General features: G+C 40.2%; 1 protein-coding gene across 2 annotated transcripts in view; it reads right to left on the reverse strand.

The window, feature by feature from the left end:
* Window positions 1-759: 759 nt before the first annotated feature.
* The window catches only part of arhgap20 (Rho GTPase activating protein 20), a 36,870-nt gene continuing 20,768 nt past the window's right edge, over window positions 760-16,861 (reverse strand). For both annotated transcript variants that reach the window (XM_066706465.1, XM_066706464.1), the window contains 13 exons: window positions 16,233-16,403; window positions 14,856-15,005; window positions 14,316-14,357; window positions 14,087-14,171; window positions 12,744-12,821; window positions 12,463-12,529; window positions 11,732-11,926; window positions 10,911-11,089; window positions 10,472-10,633; window positions 8,016-8,125; window positions 7,481-7,670; window positions 5,482-5,596; window positions 760-4,135 (listed from right to left, as the gene is read on the reverse strand). In XM_066706465.1, the coding sequence (XP_066562562.1) occupies window positions 2,313-4,135; window positions 5,482-5,596; window positions 7,481-7,670; window positions 8,016-8,125; window positions 10,472-10,633; window positions 10,911-11,089; window positions 11,732-11,926; window positions 12,463-12,529; window positions 12,744-12,821; window positions 14,087-14,171; window positions 14,316-14,357; window positions 14,856-15,005; window positions 16,233-16,403 (3,367 nt within the window). In that variant the 3' untranslated portion in view covers window positions 760-2,312. The remainder of the gene's footprint in view (window positions 4,136-5,481; window positions 5,597-7,480; window positions 7,671-8,015; window positions 8,126-10,471; window positions 10,634-10,910; window positions 11,090-11,731; window positions 11,927-12,462; window positions 12,530-12,743; window positions 12,822-14,086; window positions 14,172-14,315; window positions 14,358-14,855; window positions 15,006-16,232; window positions 16,404-16,861) is intronic.

Raw genomic sequence — 16,861 nt, forward strand, 5'->3', positions numbered from 1 at the left:
AAACGAACCTACGTAAGCTAAAAGCAGACATTTTTTCGGTTAATCTGTTATGAAAAATGTGATTTATTTCAGCGTTTGGACACTTTGTCTGACAAACATTGACAAGTACAAGTGGTTTTAGAATGAATTACCTAATTACCAGCTTCATAAACAGATGACTATTGTATTGATTGCCCTGTAAAAGCTTCCAAGAGATGTTTTATTCTGAGCCAGTTCTATGTTCCAACAGGGTTGGACCAAACTTGCACCTGGAGAAATTCTGTCCAGCATGTGTCAGCACCACTGATCTCCATGACAACAACACATACAAAATGACTTTATGGAAACTTGTAAACAAACCCCTTAAAAATGTGCCCCACACACCTTTCACCCAGATGTTTCTTGAGAGACTATTGCCCGCGCCAGGGAGGAGAGCCAGTGAGTTACAAAACACAGGTAACAGTGTGCGCATAGTGAACAGGCGCCGGGCTTCTCAACACCGCCAGACGCTACTCCACACAGCATATGTGTAACACAGCGAAGCCATTCACGGTGTTTTCAAGATGTGAGAACAGTACCCAACAGTGATGCTGCAGTGAGATTGAGTAACATCCACTGGGAATGAGGGGATGAAAACATTATATTCATGTATGAAAATATGGGGAATTACTGGCGTCCTGTTGATATTGTGTTATTATTGTGTTTATTAAATACATAAACATTCATTGCCTCTCTGATAGGACAGATATTCATATTGCCTTCTGTGACACTTCAAAGATGAAAAGTGTGATACTTTATTTTTTTATACGTATGCATTACAATAGATATACACAGTATACAAATTGTGCACGTTTGTAGCAAATATACTTCTGGAACAGCAGCAGGATCAGCATGTACAAAAATACAGATTAATTTCTTACAGGTCAAACAACAACTGCGAACTTGTACTGTAGCATTGTATAAATATACATACAGCATTATACACATTCTTCAACTGAAATACAAATATAAAAAGAGAAGGTTCTTGTAACATCCTCTCTCAGAGTCTTACATTTATGCATTATGGCAGCAGTGATTTACAATACAACTTTAAAATGTCAAAATGTACTTTGAAAAACAACCACAATATAATTACTGCAAATGTACAGAGACACCTCAAATAATACTCCAGACGGATACTCCCTTCTGCTGTACTGTACGAAATCTATCGAAGTAGCGACTTTTCCGTTTAACTTTTGGATTGTTAAGTGCTTTAAATGTTTCTGTGCGGCCAGATGAATACTCCCCACATTCCTAACTAGTTCACAGTACACAGGAGGCATTTCACAGATCTGCCAAACCTTATCAATATAGATAGATAGAGCATACCATAATAATGGATACACTGCCTCAAACCCTTTATTAATAAGAATTTCAGCCTTTTTCAAACAGCCTTTCCTTTACAGACTTAAAAAGAAACGGATACAGATTTTCATGGCTTGGTACCCTTTGCCAGTTTTGGCTGTAGCACATTTGCTCTAGCTTCTCACAGTAACCTAGGTGTTGTACCAAAGGTGAATATAATGACAAAGATGTATTGCTCCTCCAGGCTATTGTGTTGGATCTAAAGCTTTCAGACTTCTTCTTTCACTTAAAGACACGGGACTCAACGGTTTGTAAAACAATCATGCCAAACCATTGGCAGCCCTAGCTTCCATGTTTTTGTTTTGCATGTGAACATAAAATATGAATAGCTTGATATTTTCACATTAAAAGACCTTACACACACAAAATTATACTGTTGTTATTATTGTCTCTGTGCCAATTGACTTTGGCTATGTCGGACATGTTACCGAGTATTGCTTCACTTTTTATATGCATGAATTAGGATAACTGGGGTCTTTAAATGTAAGTGGGAAAGACTGAAAGACTATCTGAGGAATATAATTTGATATAGATATATTTATAATGCTGTAAATAATGGTGTTTGAGCATGTGAAATGCCTACTGCATGTTTGGTGTCTCATTTAATCAGTGAATATTGTGTTTTTATTATTAATACAGTGGATTGCTTTCAAACACAAAAACCTTAAATTATGAGTCGGATTGTGAGAATTTGTCAGATAATTTCTGTCCTTTAATCATTATTCAGAAGTGTTTTCTACTCCCCCCCACCCCCAAAATAAAAAATAAAAATAAAAGTTAAATACTCTGTTAACTAGGAATGCGCCACACACATCATTGAGCTTTACAAACATGTGAAGCTGCGCATGGTTGCTATATAATAAAGCAGCATTTACAGTGTGAAAAATCCCTGTTTATTTACAAAATTGTCCAGCATTACACTGTTCCTTTCACACATAAGACTCTTCGGCGAAAAACATTTGTTCAAAGTCCTCAAACTTGGGGTCACTGCATCTCTTACTGTGCCACTCTTTCTTGCCTTGAATGACTGCATTGGCCACCTCTTGAGACTTCTTCAGACAGTTCTCCACATCCGTGCAAGAGAAGTAGTCTTTGACTGCCTTGGTGGTGGACGGAGACAGACAGAAATTGGTCTCCGACTTGTGGCTCAGGCCATTGCAGGATTGGTCCACGTCAGATACCTTGAGCTTGTGGTCCTGCAGATTCTTAACTTGCAAGTCTTTTTTGTCCTTAACAAGTAAGAGTCTGTGCCTCTCCAAGTCAGAGGGCACAGCCCCCCCACCCCCACAGCCGACAGACGGTTCTGAAGAGCGCCGCGCCGCCGGGCTTCTGAGACACTCCTCGGCTAGAGTGAAGGATTGTGACTGCTGCCTCCGCATGGGGCGGACACTCAAAGAACTGCTTTGCCCAAAGAATACAGTTTGAGGCAACTGGCCTGGGCCATTCCTTGCTGGTGGACTCTTCTGTACTCTGAGAGCTGGTGGCTTGAGGAGACAGACCGCACCTGTCTGTTGCACAACCTCCTTGCTGCCACCATGTTCATGGAGCTGCCTAAGCTCCTTTACAGTTAAACCTTTTTGTTTCACTTGGTAAAAGGGAGGCTTCGACCGATTTATCTGCAGTATGGCTTCCTGGTAGGAAGGTGGCTTGCTGTGTTGTCTCTTGGCCACCGTGGCTGATTCTTTGTGTGTTTGTTCATGTTCCTGGCCAGATACTTCTAAAGGAGATTCACTAGAAAGTGGCAGCCTGTCTGGGCTCTTACTTTGGACACTCTCCTGCTTCGCACAACTCCTTTCTTTCTTGTGAAGGGACCAGCTGCGGTCCTTCTTGAGCCATGTGTTGGGATGTAAACTGTGGCAACTCCTTTGAAGGGCCCAGTCACAGCCTTCCTTGGGAGAGCTGGTTAGCCTGTCCTTTTCCATCTTGGGAGAGGAACATGAAGCAGGACGGGAGTGCAGTCCAGGAGACAGCAAGTCAGATGAATGTGTGGAGGTGCTGAACCGTGGAGAAGAGTCTCCTTGTGCCCTGGGAGTCCCACTGGGGAAGCAGGGCTCAGTGGGGGTGAAGACAGAGTAATCAGAGTACTGGGAGAAAGCACTGTCCAGGGAGCTCATGGAGGAGCCAGATGGGGAGGTACCAGGGGAGGACAGACTGGAGCAGCTAGTTGCCGGGCAGAGGTTTAGCCTCAGGGGAGGTGGCTGCTTGAGCTTTAGTCTTGAAATGTTCTGTGAGTCTCTACGGTCATTGCCTGCTGTTCTCAAGTCTCTGCCTGTGTTTGGGCTGAGATTCATGAGTCCATCCAACTGTAAGCAGTGAAGCTGCTCTACACAGCCGTCCTCGACTTTAGTAATGACAGCATCGTAGCTGGCTTTGCGGACCACCGTGTCATGTTTCTCCAAATGTTGGCCCAAGCCTGAAGGCAAGAGAGCGATGGCCGGCTCGGAACAGCGGCGGTGTCTTCTAGCGCCCCTGGGGTACAGAGAGTCCTTGTCCAGGCACTCTCTGCGGGGCCTGCTCTGACGCACGGCAGGAGTGAACCGCCTCGGCCTGGACAGCGGCGGCAGCTGCAGGTGGATGGGCTCCGTCTCCGGCTGGTCTAAGTCACAGTCACTTAAGGTGATGACAGAGTCCCTGCTCCGGTTGTCCTGCTTGTCCTTTCGGCCCAGGTCTGGGAAGGGACAATCTGCATCATCGTTCAGCTCGTTTTCCAAGCTGTCATACGAGGAGTCGTTCATCTGGAAGGAGGAGACATCTAGGTCGAAGAAAGGAAACAGTAGTCAGTATCAGTGAGTTTGGGTTCATATTCTCAACCCCCTACGATACACAGCACACTCTTGTCAAATCTGAAAAACACTTTTTCTACCCAGATTTTAGTAAGGCAGATTTCTTTTTTTGTAGCTTACGTGTAGCAACTCTATAAAATATAAATGGACATCTGGTAAATATTTATAGAAGTGTTAAAACTACCCTGAGCATTTGAATGTCTGACTGACCTATATATTTCCTGAAAAGTTAATGCGTAACAGTTATTTATTTTAAGATAAATCAACTGCAGAACTCGGTAATACTAAAATAATATGAATTTAGTACTTTAAATCAATACACTCACCAAAATGTTTGTTTTTATTTGCATTTCATAGTTAGACCTAGGAACTTAACTTAATTAAGTTCTAGTTCAATAAATATAAGTTAACTAAAACTATTATTTTCATATGATCTTTCTTTTGAATTCTGGAATTCCTTCCAACAGAATTATATGTTTTGATCCTTCCTTAATTACTAAAACGATTGAATGCAATTAATTATCTTTTAATCTTTCATCGCACTAATTTCAACGTCATCTCAACGTCACTCTCTGACCAAGCATTCCACAGGGGTCAAAAGAGCAAGCAAGTAGTTACTGCAATGACTGCAGGTCAAAAACCCCTGGACAAAAGGGTTACAACAGTGACAGCTAAGACCCAACTGAATTCCAGTCATTTTTTCCTTTTAGTTTACTTATTTACTATTAATTATATTTATATATTAATTATTATGTTATACCATTTTAATGACAAATTAGCCCCATTCATTTGCATGTGCTCATGAAAATGGGAACAAGAGAAGAGAACAAGAGATGTAGCCAGCTGTTTTTTTCTTTTGCAAACCTTAGCCAAAATAATAATAATAACAAATGTATTTCTTAACAAGTTTTCAACACTGGTTTCCACTTCACTGAGTGCTTTGTTGAAACTACTGCCCAACCAAGAGTCCAATCAACATAAAGGGTAATTGGATACATTTTACTAAAAGAGATTTATGATTTTAATAAATAATCATATTGTGGATTAATGGGATACACTAGCTGAACACAGCCAAGACTGTGGAGGGAATTTAAAACATGCTTCTTGTGATAAATATTACCTGGGATGAATACTAGGAGCCCATAACTAGACCTAGAAAGCTCAGCGGCATACTGTGGTTTAGAAATGCTACTCAGTAGATTTTCTCCAATTTTAATAAGGAAGATTGTTAGTTATAAAACTAACAATCTCAGCATAGTGGAGGTGCTTTATGAATAATACCCAAGATGTTTCCAGAAAAAAACATTTGTTGTACCTGATCCATTATCACTGCCGTTGCACTTCTGTGGCAAACTCCCAAACAAGGAAGTAACGTCTTCACCGAAGATCTTACTGCAGTTTTCTATGACAAACTGCACAACGATAGAAACCTGTAATAAAATACACAGCTGGTTAGTTTATTTGATTGTCATCCAATGTTTAAGTGTTTACCTACATTCCTCAGTGCTGCTTGTCAGTAAAAAGCATGGGACCTTTTTCAATGAATTTACACTACCTGCGTTGGTGAATTGTGTGAATAATGACTGCAGTGACTGTAAACCTGTACACACAGATTTCAGTTAGTGAAGTTTAAATTCAACATGTAATATACAGTTTTCTTCATGAAGCTGTGCTTCCTTTGCTGTACTAATAGGGTTTTATTGCTGGTCATGTGTTATGTGACAAGTCTATAATGGAACAATACAGATTTGTTTTAATATAATTTAATTTTTTTTTTCCTTTTTCTTATTTTTAACATGCTGGAATGTCTTCATGGACAGAGAATTTTGCTCTCAGAATACAACACATGACAAATTACTTTTTAATTGTGTGTGTTGTGAAACATAATTCTACAAAGTTCTATCAACCTAAATTTGTCTCTGCTTCTAATAACAAAAAAGGCTAATATTTACTTTTTGATACAAAATTATTATTTTATGTTTCACCTCCATGGTTGTAAACTCTTCAGTAGACCAGTCTTTGCAATTCTAACACACCTGCAGAAGGAATGTATTTACATTCCCGTAGCTCTGGCCACCGTTCCAGGATGAAAGATTAGTTCGGACTGGTTACTTATTTTTGAGTTTGCCAGGGATTCACATCAGAGTATTGATCTTACCAACCTCCTGCTCTAAAGCCAGTGATTTATTGTTGTTCCCTTCAAAAGCCTTCTTTCATTTAAGAGTACTATTTTACTATGAGCTTCAAAATACCATTTCATGGTTTTAACTTTGGAAGCATTATTTTCACATTAGTCTCTGACAGTAAAAAATTGCCTATTAGCTATAGTCCAAAAACTCTGTCTACATATTGTCTTCTTTTGCTCAACTTAAAGTTTCAAACATTAAATCCTACTTACTGCTCCTTACAAAGAAATTTAATTGAATAGAGCTATGGCTAAATAACGTATTTTTTCATATATTAAAATGCATCAAATAAATATATTTTATTTTTGTATGCAATATTCTCATCATTAAGATGCACTAAAGTCTGTCAAACATTTCAGAGGTTATGGCTACTGTGCGTCTACTATATTAAACAAGATGTGCTGTGGTTGGATGTGTAGGTCAGATTCTGCAAAATGCATCGTTTGCATTTGATCAAAGAACTCTGTTAGAAAATGGTTTTACATTGATTTTATGAGAAGAAAGCTGTCCATCGGAATGCAAAGGAAATGTTTTGAATAGTTTTGTGGCCAGCCGAAATCCACACTCCGCAAAAATGTAAACACTTTTTATTGCTCCATAAAAATAAGCTTCCTCTGGAATGACTTTTTGTGAATGACGTAAAAGTCACACAGAAATTAAACATAATTCCTGCTTATTATAAACATTCAAATTTGAAAATAAATGTATTGCTTCTAAATCATGCCATTGTTCTTGACGGAGCACAGGGGCAAAAGAGGATGAATAAATTAACTGACTTGAGCCTTAACATTACAACTAGAGAGAATTCTGAGAAAATATGGAAAACACGGTTGTAATATGTAGTGAATCCGTGCAAGGGACATTCTTATATTTTCCTTTTCATCCATAATTTCTACAGCAATTATACCCATTTATACTCAGCATTATTTGATTATATTAGCAGTATAGCAAAGAACGTGATATGTTGAGAAAGTAATTGAGAATCTTGAGTTCTTCGCATTACATCAGTGTTCAAAGATGAGGTGTCATTTTATCATTAAAACTGTTTTAAACTTTAGTTAAGTGCACTGTGGAGATGAAGGGGTCCTGTGAGCACATCTGGGTCACAACGTGTCACTGGCTTCTTACCTTTTTGGTGCCTTCACTCTCAGTCTCTGGGCTTGATGGTGCAGGAGCCCAAAGCATGCTGGGAGCAATGCAAACAGCCAGGTTGAAAGCATTCATTTGGTTCTCCTCTGAGTGCTGCTCAATGCAGTGAAGAACCCCAAAAAGGTGTCTCAACAGGAGCATGTTTTCTTTAGGAAGTTGTTCCATGAGTCTGAGGAAGAAGCACAGTACAAATGAGAAACGTCCTATCAATTATGCCTGTTCTTCTATAGGTATTATGGTCTTTCATATGACATAGATCAACAAAAATGTAATTGAAATGTGTTGGTGTTTCTTGTTTCACAGCCTAATCTTTTTCAGAAATGAGTCAAACCATCTTTATTTGGACAAGTGTGTGTGTGTGTGTGTGTGTGTGTGTATGTGTTAGAAAGAGATGGAGAAAGAAAGAGATGGAGAGATTAGGCCTCATGATGTGTTTTGGAGAGTTTGTGAATACCTTGCTTTGGTTTAACAGGGACTGATAGGTATTCTAATGTAGGTAGGAAACTACAGTTACCTTTGGATGGCCAGTATCCTCTCCTCATCATTGCCTTGGTCCATCACATTGACCCACTTGTTATAGAGCTCCGAAAAGAGAAGACTGCCCGGAATGTTCCTCAGGAAGTCCTATTGGACAAGGAAAGATAGACACTACATTATAAATAATAATTTTAGCTAATCAATGGACACATTATATATTTCTGCTTTAACACACAATGATGCATTGGGGCTTCTGTAAAGAATGAAAAGGCAAAACGCTGCCCTGAATATTTCAGGTTAAATGTCGTTAATCAAAAACACCCTTCAAATGTACCGATATCCACGAATCAAAGTGATCACAGATCAGAATTACAGTATGTTAATGAGTGAAATAAGTATTTGATCCCCTATCAATCAGCAAGATTTCTGGCTCCCAGGTGTCTTTTATACAGGTACACTCTTAAAGGGAGTGCTCCTAATCTCAGCTCGTTACCTGTATAAAAGACACCTGTCCACAGAAGCAATCAATCAATCAGATTCCAAACTCTCCACCATGGCCAAGACCAAAGAGCTGTCCAAGGATGTCAGGGACAAGATTGTAGACCTACACAAGGCTGGAATGGGCTACAAGACCATCGCCAAGCAGCTTGGTGAGAAGGTGACAACAGTTGGTGGGATTATTCGCAAATGGAAGAAACACAAAATATCTGTCAGTCTCCCTTGGTCTGGGGCTCCATGCAAGATCTCACCTCGTGGAGTTTCAATGATCATGAGAACGGTGAGGAATCAGCACAGAACTACACGGGAGGATCTTGTTAATGATCTCAAGGCAGCTGGGACCATAGTCACCAAGAAAACAATTGGTAACACACTACGCCGTGAAGGACTGAAATCCTGCAGCGCTCGCAAGGTCCCCCTGCTCAAGAAAGCACATGTACAGGCCCGTCTGAAGTTTGCCAATGAACATCTGAATGATTCAGAGGAGAACTGGGTGAAAGTGTTTTGGTCAGATGAGACCAAAATCGAGCTCTTTGGCATCAACTCAACTCGCCGTGTTTGGAGGAGGAGGAATGACCCCAAGAACACCATCCCCACCGTCAAACATGGAGGTGGAAACATTATGCTTTGGGGGTGTTTTTCTGCTAAGGGGACAGGACAACTGTACCGCATCAAAGGGATGATGGACGGGGCCATGTACCATCAAATCTTGGGTGAGAACCTCCTTCCCTCAGCCAGGGCATTGAAAATGGGTCATGGATGGGTATTCCAGCATGACAATGACCAAAAACACACAGCCAACAAAGGAGTGGCTCAAGAAGAAGCACATTAAGGTCCTGGAGTGGCCTAGCCAGTCTCCAGACCTTAATCCCATAGAAAATCTGTGGAGGGAGCTGAAGGTTCGAGTTGCCAAACGTCAGCCTCGAAACCTTAATGACTTGGAGAGGATCTGCAAAGAGGAGTGGGACAAAATCCCTCCTGAGATGTGTGCAAACCTGGTGGCCAACTACAAGAAACGTCTGACCTCTGTGATTGCCAACAAGGGTTTTGCCACCAAATACTAAGTCGAAGGGGTCAAATACTTATTTCCCTCATTAACATGCAAATCAATTTATAACTTTTTTGAAATGCGTTTTTTCTGGATTTTGTTGTTGTTATTCTGTATCTCACTGTTAAAATACACCTACCATTAAAATTATAGACTGATCATTTCTTTGTCAGTGGGCAAACATACAAAATCAGCAGGGGATCAAATACTTTTTTCCCCTACTGGTTTCGCTTTTAAAGCATTTTATCAACTTAATGGATGATGACGTTTTATTGCGGAGACAATTTCCAGTGTTTTTTTTAGATTTATCTGAAAAGGTCCAAAACAAATCAAACTTTCCATGAGATTAGCCATGAATAACAGATAAAGCAGTTCAGACAATTTCATGTGCCTAGCTATCATGCCGCAGTGATAATCTATCTTGGCGGAAGAGATGCTCAAACAGCCAATTAGAGCAGCCAGACACATGTTTAATGATATATGGGGCAGTGATTGGGAATGCTGGAGGCTGGCTGCTGCAGATTGTCAGAGCAGAACCACCCAGGAGCTATAATGATATTGTTATGGAGGGTATGCGGGTTCCACTTAGAGATTACAAAATATAAAGAATGTATGTTGGGCTTGGGTTTGTAGGGTATATATATAGTATAGAGATTTTTGATTAACTACATGGCATACAAATTAGTACATGTACTGTCACATCACATTAAAACACAGGTGGTTCAAATTTACTGTTCAGATCTACCTTTGGCAGCAGCTGCCATTTGGACATGACACAATGTTCTGTGTTCTTCATCTGGTTTCCTTCAGAAAATGTGCAAGGGGATTCGAGTTCAGGGAATGCCGGTTAAATAATTTGGCTGCAGTTGTCCTGCCGTGTGTGCTGGTTTGGGATTATCTCAAAGGGTTCCCTCAGGTGACAATGTTATCATCACTTAAAAATGTACCTTAAACACAGCGGCCATCACAAAAATGGATTCAGAGTTCAGCAGGACTTCGGCTCCAGAGTTCAGCTTGTCCCTCAGCTCTCGACAGGCCTTTGCGTTGGCAGAGCGGCGGAAAATGCCTCTTGTGAACGGGCCCTCTTGAAACAGGAAGCTCAGCATGTCCTTCAAATATAGAGATAAGGGATTTAAACTATGTGACCAGTGACAGGAAAACATGTTTCATTCAGCGTTGTTTGTACTATAACTATGAGCAATTTTGACATTCCTGAATTAACTTTCAAAAGGTGTCAAGCCCAAGCACGTGACAATATGGACAAACTGCCCTCACTCTGGTCCTCAAACACCCATTCAAACCAAAACGACTGTGGCAATATAGCAGCAGTGATGGGCACCATGATGACAGGCTCAGAGGCTTGCGGTAACATCGCTGTCTCCTCACCATGACTGGCTTGGGCAGACTGTTATCCTCACAGACTACGCTCAGAGGAAGACCGAAGAGGCGCCCGGGATTGGGGGAGGTGGGAGACAGTGGCAGGCTGTCAAGCTGGTTCCCAGAACCACGCCAGAAGGCCCAGTTTATAAGCGACCTTTTCCTCTTGAAGGGCTTTTGGCTGGGTTCTGAGAGAAAGAATAAAAAGAAGGTATTCATTTGGGAAGAGACACACACAACTTCAGAGAATAGGAAATACTGTTATTCATGTATTTGTAACTCTGTTTTTGTTCAGTTGTATAACTAGGAATCTTCACTGCAAAAAAACAACAACAACTAAACTGTTCAGCAATGTGAAGAAACATCTATTGAAGGGAAACAATGTGCCCTTTTTTTAAGTAATTTACATCCATTCATAGTACTAGTGACAAACTGCAATTTGTTATTCATGGAAGATCACCTCTCTGTTGACAATAAAACAACTGTGCTCTGTTTCACTTTCGTTACACTGTGTATATACCCTCAAGAAATGACCTGAAAAACATCTCTGAAATTAAAAAAAGAAAAAAAATATATCACAAGCACATTAGTGCCTCAAAAAACAACATTTGTATATAATTAAATGACACACACGCCCAAGAATTTTAAACCGGAGTTAGAGGTTACATCAGTTGAGCCACGTGTCTAGAACGGTCAGTAACAAACTCTGACTGGAGTTCTTCATTCCCTCTCTCCCGCTCCCTCACACTCTCTCTCTAGGGGTCCTTGACTAAGTGGTCAGTTTTGATCAGTGCTGCCGAGTGAATGAGACCTGTGTAAAGGAGTCTTACCCAGTAATTGCTGGCACATGGCCATGTGGCTGGGCTTCAGGATAAACTGGCACCGTGTCTCCAGAGGCAGCTGTTCCAGGAGGAGAGCCCCCTGTATCTGTTGGGGGGAGGCCGACTCCCGGACTACGACTGCACCCGACTGGGACGCTGGCTCTCGCATGTGACTCATTTTGATGCTGAAGGGATACTCATGTCCTGTGAGGGGAGAGAGAGAGTGTGACCGCCATTGATATTGATCAGGTTGTGCAAACAATCAGAGAGAGGGTTATTTTTCCTGGATTTGATTAGGTTCTTTCAAAGCAGTGTTAGTCACATGTTCTTTAAATGTCTTGAAAATATTAAATTGAAAGTTATTTTACATTATGGTCTACAATACATATGTTTATACTTTCATGGCTATGTAATCTGTTCCAAAACATAAGTCCCCATAGGCAGTAGACCATATATTTTAGAGAAAGGCTAAGACTTGCACCAGTATGCACAATGTTTAGCGTAATAAAAAAACACTGAGGTGCTGAGCTTTTAATAAAAACATCAAAATATGGTGATCTCACTAGTACAAAATGAAGTGTATGAACTTGAATTACTCCCTGGAGTCTAATAACTGCCTGAAAAAAATCCTATGTTTACCTCAGAATGAAAACACCATGTGGGACCGTCATACAGCTTTGTGCAAGCCTTAACTTCACTAACTAATACTGAACAGTTAGGGGCCACGGTTTTTGACCTACCAATCAGAGGATAAGGCGCTTCATCTTTGCTTGAGCTGACCCACAGCTGGTAGTCTTTCACACAGCCCTGAAAGGCAGAAAAAAAAACAAGACTGAGCAGTGTGTAATACAGTCAGCACAGGGCAAGGGTCACCTCGCCACCCTGCTGGGCATTTCATCCCACACAGCCTACAACAGTGGTGGAGATCTCGACTGTGCCAGGTGCAGAGATAAGATTTGCTGGAGTGGACAACAAAAGAGTAATGAGGGCAGAAATCCATAAGCAAGAGAGAGAAACTTACAGAAAGACCAAACTGCTGCAGTGCCACCTTGATGACATCTGTGGCTGAGTCTGTGCTGCTGACTGCCAGAATCTTGGACTAGACAGGTAAAGAAAAGAAAAACAACCAATGGAAAGGAGTTAGTTAGGAAGTTTAGTCTAAAGCGAAAAACATAAATGCTAAGTCTGCCTTGTTCGACACCAGTCTGAGAGGACTTTGAAGTCTTCACCTGAGACAAAATGCGATTCATGTTAATGATCAAAGAACCCAGACAGCTATTTTTTTGGTGGCTAGGAGGAGAAAGTCTCTGGCATCTACATGTAAGAAGGTCAAGTCAATTCTCAAATTCCCTTGAAGGCTGCCACTGCCACGAATCAATTCCCATTTCACTGCACAACACTGTATGGCACCAAAACTCAGTATAGCCCACACATTAACACAGATAAATCTAATAAAGAGGGGAATAGTTATTGGTTTTCATGTAAAAATATACTGGTTTTCTAGGGAAGGACTGAATACCAGTATGAAAATAACATTTAAAATGCACCTTGTTAGTACGTGATACCTCTTATGTAACAATTCTTTATTTTCTGTACCAATTACTATTTACATTATAGTATTTCTAATCTGTCATATCATATTTGGTTGTTTTTGATCAATTACATATTGCTGTAATACAGTAAACATGAATAACACAAGTAAGAAATGGTTTATTCCTAAACAAAGCTACCAGGCCCTCCCTCTTCAAATCCGACAAAAATATTCCTTCAGTTTATGGAGAGAAATATTTCAGTGACTGGAGAATATGTCTTTTTACTGTGTCATCTTCTATAGAGGACCACTGCCTTGTCTTCACAGAATATAGACTCATACTGGTTACACTGGGGCTGCTGCAGGGCAAGAGGGGCAGATTGAGGAGGGATCACAGAATATTCTGGAGGCGATTTTTTCCATCTGTTGTTGTTCTGCGAGTGCAGCTAAAAGCTCAAGGCTGTCTGGTCTTGGCGACAGATTGAACATTTGGGCCAGTTCTGACCTAATAAAGCCGCAATGGATAATCGGAAGGCAGTCAAGCTTGTGTCTTTCTTCAGCCTGAGTGAGCAAAACGCCTACCAATACAGATTAAGGGGGTAGAGGAGAGGCAAGGGGTTCACCCAGCAGTTATTATTGTAAATGCAAAGCGTACGACTGCTTCACCTACTATTCTGTCAAACAAAGAAAAAGGGTATGTATAGGTCTTATTTTTACCAATCAGAAACTTCACGTTGAAACCATACAAGAAATACTATGGATTCTGGTGCAAACATAACAAACAATTTCGTGAATGCAAACATTGAAAATAATGAAAATTATTGTGTACTTACATAGGCACAGTTCCCAATATCTTTTGCAAATATTTTTAAAGGGATTGTTATAGTATCGTCTTTTTCTTTTTCCTCTTTGATTCGGCTATATGAAAAAATTAAAGTAAAGTAAATAAAAGCAATACATATTTTCCATTGGTATTACAAATATAAGGTTGTCATTAAAAGTGCACAATAAAAACGTGTCAATTCCTATCTAAAAGAAAAAGCTCACTTGAAATGAAGTTACCTTTTTATTAAGAAAAGCCATCTTTCTTTCTCCTCTGTTGAACTGAAAAGGAAGATAGTATTTGGTATTAGCAACAGTCATTACTCAGGCTTGTCCAAAAGTATATTTTAAAAACGTACAGGAAAATAATATTTTACTGGCAGACTACAATCTTTCCTATCCATTCGTAACTGCCAGCTCTGCTGTCATTTTAAGTTATGATACTGCAGTAAAACCTAATCTGGTAGTAGTTTTAACACAAAGCATCAGTGTTTCAAACTCAAGCTGTCGGTTCCAGTCTCCTCTTGTGTACATTTACAAAGACTCCAATGAAAATGATTCAATCTGGGCACTGTGGGAATGATCAGCGCTCGTTTGTTTCAGTTAGGGAAATAATTACTTTTAACTCAGGCGTTCCCTGGACCAGGAGCGAAAACAATAGCACAGATGTTCTCTTCTAGCAGGGGTGGGGGGATCTGTAATGTGAGGGGCTATTTATCAACCTTGTGATTCACAATAGTGTAAGATATAGAGGAGAGAAGTTCTGAAGTGAGACCCTACCTGAAAGTAGCCACACAGTTGGTAGTGGGCCAGCCCATGACAAAGGAGCAGTCAGGGCTAGTGCTGCCCTCACACACCTCCTCCATGCATGAGGCTGTCCACATCTCGCAGATACGGATGCGATTCTTCAGCTTAAAGTGCGACGTGGATCTGCAAATATCAAAAGCAACGCCACCCTATCACGCTCTGAACAAGTCACTGAACACTAGTGAACCAGTGACGGCAATGTTAGATGGCAGACAATCAAGAAGCACCCATAAGGAAACAAAAAGGCATGAACACTCTATAGTACGTTCTTCAGTCTTCAAGGTTTCAATCTTTGGATATGTGGTCTTAAGCTTTGCGTTTTCTATTTAACATAGACATACACATGGTAGCAGCAGTTCTGTCTTATTCACAACTATGACAACAAAAATAAAATGTCTAAGTCATAAACGGTAGTCTAAGGGCCAGAGACCCTGAGAAGGGATGTGTGTTCTAAGTATTTCATGGCATTTATATTGCAATAAAAATAGACAACATGTCTTTAAAGAGCCATACAAGGAGTTGAGAAATGCTGTAACAATGTAGGAGTCTGATATAAACCTTGACACTTGTTTTAGCAACTTGCAGAACTGTTTGCATTGCATGAAAAATATTTAGTTGCTGCAGTTGATTCAGAAGAGATTTTTTTCATACATTGTTTATTGTGTTTCTTTTAAATTATTTTCCATTTGCTTAATGGAATTACAAACAGTTTTATGGATTCTAATTAAAATATGACTTTTTTCTACTACAGTATGCATGCTGCATGTAACTATATTTTCACTCAACTGAATTATAAAAGCCTACATAAATATAGAGTTGTGTGAAAAAGGAAATTGCTGGGTTTTCAGACAAATTTTTGTGGAATAGAAAGCATTTAATAACTTATCTGATGTGGCCTGGGACTCTAAATACCATTAGCTAGGCAATAAAATTACATGGAATAACATTAAAATCAAAAAGTAACAGATTCTGAAATGCAAAATGCAAGAATATTGACGCAGGTCTATTTCCTTGCCATATAGATTAGGCTCTTTGCATATTTAACATGGTTTTACTGCTGATTTTCCATAGTATGACCATGGTTTCCTATGGGTTCAACATTCCAGCCCTGTGCTACTACACTGGACCATGCAAACACCATTATATACAATAGTGAATGCTTCTAAGGCAAGTTTACTATAATAGACAGTTATTTATTCTTTATTTCAGTGTAGCAAAGCACCATGAAGGTATATTCAACCCATAGGTGAGCAATGTAAAGCCACAGTAAAACCATGATAAAAATGTGAACATTAAATTTGCATAATGGGGCAGCTTGGTTCTACTTATAGTCGAAGAGTGTTTACTTACTTGGATTTGGCGATGACCAGGATGTCACTGAACAGGAAGAGATGTCTCTCCTGTGTCTGCAGTCCTGCCTTGAGCTGGACATGGCTGTCTGCAACGAACACTCGTGCAGGGCACAGGAACGACTGGACCAGGGGGCAGGACTCGGGGCTGATGGGGGACAGGCAGCTCTCTCTGGAAAATCCCACAACAAGACAGACTCTCATTACTAAAAACAGAGAATAACTGGTATTCTGGTTGCACTGTTTTAAAAATCCCAGCTGAACATTTTTAAAAAGCACAAGAAAGTTTACAAACGAGAGGAGGCCATTCATCCCATCGTGCTCGTTTGGTGTCCATTAATATCTAAGTGATCCAAGGATCCTATCCAGGCTATTTTTGAATGTTCCCAAATTTTCAGCTTCAACCACATTGCTGGGGAGTTTGTTCAGATTGTGACGACTCTCTGTGTGAAGAAGTGTCTCCTATTTCATGATTGTTTATAAAGTGCTTCCAACATTCTGCAGTTTCTGTTATTGATGGTTATTGTTTTGCAGATGGAAAAGGTAGGAGTTCAAGGTGGTTTGTGTTCTGCAGGCATACAGAGATATCTGGAATATTCTTTGTGCCAATACAATATTTAGCTAAACATA

Source organism: Amia ocellicauda, chromosome 6 (assembly GCF_036373705.1).
Source record: "Amia ocellicauda isolate fAmiCal2 chromosome 6, fAmiCal2.hap1, whole genome shotgun sequence".
Classification (NCBI taxonomy): domain Eukaryota; kingdom Metazoa; phylum Chordata; class Actinopteri; order Amiiformes; family Amiidae; genus Amia; species Amia ocellicauda.